Source organism: Galeopterus variegatus, unplaced genomic scaffold (assembly GCF_000696425.1).
Source record: "Galeopterus variegatus unplaced genomic scaffold, G_variegatus-3.0.2 Scaffold1193, whole genome shotgun sequence".
Classification (NCBI taxonomy): Eukaryota; Metazoa; Chordata; class Mammalia; order Dermoptera; family Cynocephalidae; genus Galeopterus; species Galeopterus variegatus.
Genome location: NW_007727304.1, coordinates 158,448 through 163,380, shown reverse-complemented (window position 1 = coordinate 163,380; position 4,933 = coordinate 158,448). Strand labels below are relative to the sequence as shown.

The window sequence follows — 4,933 nt, the reverse complement described above, 5'->3', positions numbered from 1 at the left end:
CGGGAGCGCCACCGCGCTTCCCAAGCGGCGCACTATCCAGTGTGCCACCGGGCCGGCCCAGCACAAATTAATTTTAATGAATCCATAATAAGAGGATATGGTGAACTAGTTCCACATAGTTCTGTTTCTAAAGTCTAAAAAAAAGACTGAGGTAAATACAGGGTTGTTTTTAAAAAAAGTAATTTATAAGAGAATACTGGTGTGTTAGTTTGCTAGGACTTCAGTAACAAAGTGCCACAAAGTGAGTAGCTTAAAGAACAGAAATTTACTGTCTCACAGTTGTGGAGGCTGGAAGTCACGGTGTCAGGTTGGTTCCTTCTGAGATCTGTGGGGGAAGGATCTGTCCTAGGCCTGTCTCCTTGGCATGTAGATGGCATTTTCTCCCTATTACTTCACACATCATCTTCCCTGTATGCTTGTCTATCTTTGTGTCCAAGTTTCCCCTTTTTATTAGGATGTCATTGACATTCGATTAGGTCCTACCCTAATAACTTCCTTTTAACTTGGCCCTATCTCCAAATAGTGTTACATTTTGAAATACTGGGGGGTTAGGACTCCAACTTTTTTGGGGAGGATGACACAATTAAGCCCATAAGCATCAGTAATAGCTATACATAGGTAACACTTGCTTTACTCTATTTTCTTCTTACTGATTTATCAGTTGTTCTCTTGATTTTTAGTGCTTAAGTATTTTTTTTTGCTCAAAGATAGTTGTTTTAGAATAATTTACATTAATGTATGTATTGTCTTTCATAAATAATGTTTTAATAGATGTTTCATTCCTCTTTAAATGTGCTGAAAGTTTTACACTTTAAAAAGATAAAACAAGAGGATAAAACGTATAGAGGAAACTACACTGGGCTGAGTAAGGACACCTGAGTCTACCTGTGACTTTTCTAGGTATTTTCACACCTGTAAGAGGAGGTTGGATTAGATGATGATAATCTTTACAATTCTCTGCATTTATGATCTAGTTATTCTATTTAGTAGTAGTTCTCAATCTTTTAAATCCTTGCTTTCTCATTTTATTTCCTCCTTATTACCACCAGTCAAGATTGTGTTGAGGGCTTGTTTATGTTAAGAAATCAATAGCCGGTGACTTTGCTTGATTCAAACTACATGTAACCATGCCTGTTCCTCACGGGTTTCTTACATGCCTCCGTGGAGATCCCACAAGCAGAGGTAGCTCTATAGGAAAGTAGGTAGCTAGACGGACAGGGAACCAAATCCTGGCTCTGCTCGTTACTAGCTGTGTGACCTGGGGCAAGTTCGCCAACCTTTCTGTGCCCCATTTTCTTACCAGTGAAATAAAGTGGGGATAACAGTAGTATCTAACTCACAGGACTGTTTTGAGGATTAATAAATTCACATATTAGAACATTAAAACAATAAATTCTCAATAAATGGTCGCTATTATACTTTTTACTGACCAATTAAATATTACAATTATTATCCCTGATTGTACTTATCAGATATATTTGTGGGTCTTATTAAATTCCATTATTTTTTCTATAACTGAGAATAAAATTTACTTTCCAAAGATTAAGCACACTTTTCATCTTAAAGCAATTTCAACTTAAAGCAAAGTGTTTAAGATTTGCAGCTTCTATTTCTTGCTCTTCAGCTTAGAACCTGATAAGGATTTATTCTTTAGTCACTCAGGGTTGTTTTCGACTTTTGATTTTCTCTGCTTAAGTTATTTGTGGCTCCATCTCTCCTTCTGTAAAGAGTGATATTTAACTTCAACTTCCAGGAGAATTAAGAATTTTTGAATATGTGCTTATAAAGAGCACTGCGATATTTACAGGAAAAATGCTATGTGGATAGAAAATGATACTGAGTTAGGATTCAAAACTCATAGCAAATACAAAAAATGTATGAAATGAAACCCAATCATTAAGAAATATATTTTTCAATGATTGTTTTCCTATATGTCCAGGATTTAAAGTAATTGCAAAATCTTGTCTGTTACTTCTGGAAGGGCCTTAAGAGATTGCTTGAAATGTCTCACGTGAGTGTGTGTGAAGATTTGTCATTGTGGGGAATTGTGAGTGTGCTTTCTTTAGTCTCATAGCCCAGTAATTTGAAGTACAAAGTCACATGGATAGGAGGAACCAAAGAGCCCAGCCGGTAAATTACCCTTCTCCAAAGCAGATTTTCTAGGCAGAGGATAATAATCACAAAGTTGTAAAATTAGGTTATTGAATCTTATCCGTAACATTGATATTAATAATTAGAGTAAAACATTTTTCTTAACTTGGATTTTAGGATAAAGAAGGTGGTTTTATGGTAAGGGATTCCAGTCAACCAGGCTTGTACACAGTCTCCCTTTATACAAAGTTTGGAGGGTAAGTGACCTTGCTGTTTTTGTTTTGTTTTGTTTTTAATTAAGAGTTTTTGTGTGAACTTCCTATAGTTTGTGTGGATTCCTAATTTTCAGAAAAATATGTTGCATTTCAGCTTTAAAAAAGAAAACCTGAACTTCACTTCTAAAGTCTATATTATTTTTTGTGTTTATACTTTTAATAATTTTTGGTACAGTTTTCCATGTATACATTTGTTGAGAATGGCTACAGAAACTTTAGTAACATTCAACAAATAATTATTGTGCACTGTGCTAAGCACTAAGGATACCACAATGAGCAAGTAGGCGCAACTCTGCCTTCCAATAGGTTAATGGGGGCTACAGACAAGCAGACAGGCAGTTATGATAGTATATAAGTAAGAGCTATTGTAGGAGGGTAGTGTGTGTGTGTGTGTGTGTGTGTGTGTGTGTGATGAGTTGTCTTAAGTGACATACAAGTTGAGACCTGGCAGGTAAGACTGGAAAAAATTGAAGGGAAGGGAAAGCGTGTTTCTGACCCAGGAAATTGCCTGGACCCCGAGGTGAGAGAGGATATGGTGAGTTCAAGGAAATGATAAAAGTGTATTGTCGGTGGGTCGTACAATGGGAGGTGCAGTGTGAAGGGAGGAAAGAGAAGCCTGAGAGGTAAAGACAGAGGAAAGGTCATGTCAATGTCAAGGAGTCTGAGCTTTATCCTCAGAGTAGCAGGAGTCATCTTGAAAGGATTTTTAGCAAGAGATGGCTAGAGAAGATCTGTGTTCTAGAAAGATATCTAAAGTTGAATGTGTATATTTTTAAGTCTTCTTTATTCACGTTTAGAGGTGTAAGTGCTGTAGACATTTGCAAGTTTATGCCAACTGCAGGGACAAAAGGCTGCTAATAGCTATCTTAAGACTTTCCAACTGTTGTTAAATGGAGTTGGTAAATGTTCTCTTTAAAAATCTCATGCAAGGGACCAAGTATGTTATCAGTGACCATTTAAAAAACTTTCACCTGTGAATGTGTAAGGTGAAGCTAAGAAAAACATGGGGAAAAATAAAATTTGTGCCGCGACTAGAAGGGACCCTTTGGTTACCCTGTAGAAACATCTTAACAGTGGAGTCACATTATTCCAACTTGGCTCTAACACATTTTATTATTGTTATAGAGAAGGTTTGTCAGGTTTCAGGCATTATCATATAAAGGAAACGGCAACATCTCCAAAGAAATATTACCTAGCAGAAAAGCATGCTTTTGGCTCCATTCCTGAGATTATTGAATATCATAAGCACAATGCAGCAGGTAAGTGAGCTGTAATCAAGTATAAGGTAGTGATTAAAATGACCAGACATTGTGATGAATCCTTCTTTGAGCAGTTGTATTTTGTAGCTAATTGTAGCATATGATTGATTTAGAATTATGGCATATTAAGGAATGTGATATATATAAAGAAAAATCAGAAATGATATCAAGTTTCACAAAAAGCTCTGTCTTGGCCTTAGGACATGAGTTATTCTAGTGGTATATGGTAAGTGTTCACATTTCTCTGGTTTATATCCTTGGCACTAAACTAAAGTGTAAGATAGGTCTACTTCAGAGTATTCTCAGAGGCTGCTGGATGAGCCAATATTTAGTCCTATGCTGTAGGCTTCCAATGACTAGAGCAATCATGTCCCACAAATTTTCCTTCTTCCTGAGTCTCTGTTATACTTACCACCAGAGTGGGAACAAACCAAACACTGAAAAATAAAAACAGAAACCACATATATGCCCACTGAGGTTCCACAGGATTTCTAGTCTTTGTCTCTAAAGATGTAACTGAGCAGGGGATAGCCAAGTATCTAAACCAATTTATGGAAAATTAACTTCTGAAATTTTATCGAAGGTGCCTTCTGCAAAGCCTGTTATTTTTGTGACTGTGTTCATTTTTTTTCATATAATGATAGGAACTGTTACTGAGATATAATTTACATACTATAAAGTTCACCCACTTAAAGAATACAATTCAGTGGTTTTTAGTATGTTTACAGAGTTGTGCCAACTGTGACCATAGTCTAATTTTAAGAGCATTGTCATCATCTCAAAAAGAAATCTTGTACCCATTAGCAGTCATGCCCTGCCCCCTTCACCAGTCCAGGCCCAGGCGACAACAAACCTACTTTCTGTCTCTATAGATTTGCCTATTCTGGACATTTCATGGAAATGGAATCATACAATATGTGGTCATTTGTGACTGGCTTCTTTGACTTAGCATAATGTTTTTCACATTTGTTTGTGTTGTAACATGCATAAGTATTCCATTCCCTTTTTTTTCTTAAACTTACATTATTATTGAAATAATCAGATAAAATAAACAAAATGCACAGGGCTTGACACATAGTAATTGTACAATAACGTCTACCTATTACTGAGTCACCACCCAGAGCCTAGCACAATATTTGTGGAATGTTTAGGTTCTCAGGTTGACATACAAATCTGCATCTAACTCTTAAGTAAAATAAGAGTTCTAACTTCAACGTAAGAATGCTAAATGGTGAGACAAGTGATCCAATCTGGGGAATTCTCTTAACATCTACCTGTTGTCTTAGAAAGTTGTTTCATTTACTTATG

At 36.3% G+C, this 4,933-nt stretch overlaps 1 protein-coding gene across 1 annotated transcript in view; it reads left to right on the top strand.

Annotated features, from left to right (window-relative positions):
* Nucleotides 1–4,933, top strand: part of TEC (tec protein tyrosine kinase) — a 130,259-nt gene that overhangs the window by 112,700 nt on the left and 12,626 nt on the right. The window contains exons 10-11 of the mRNA XM_008575462.1: nt 2,269–2,348; nt 3,492–3,625. Coding sequence (XP_008573684.1) covers nt 2,269–2,348; nt 3,492–3,625 — 214 coding nt within the window. The remainder of the gene's footprint in view (nt 1–2,268; nt 2,349–3,491; nt 3,626–4,933) is intronic.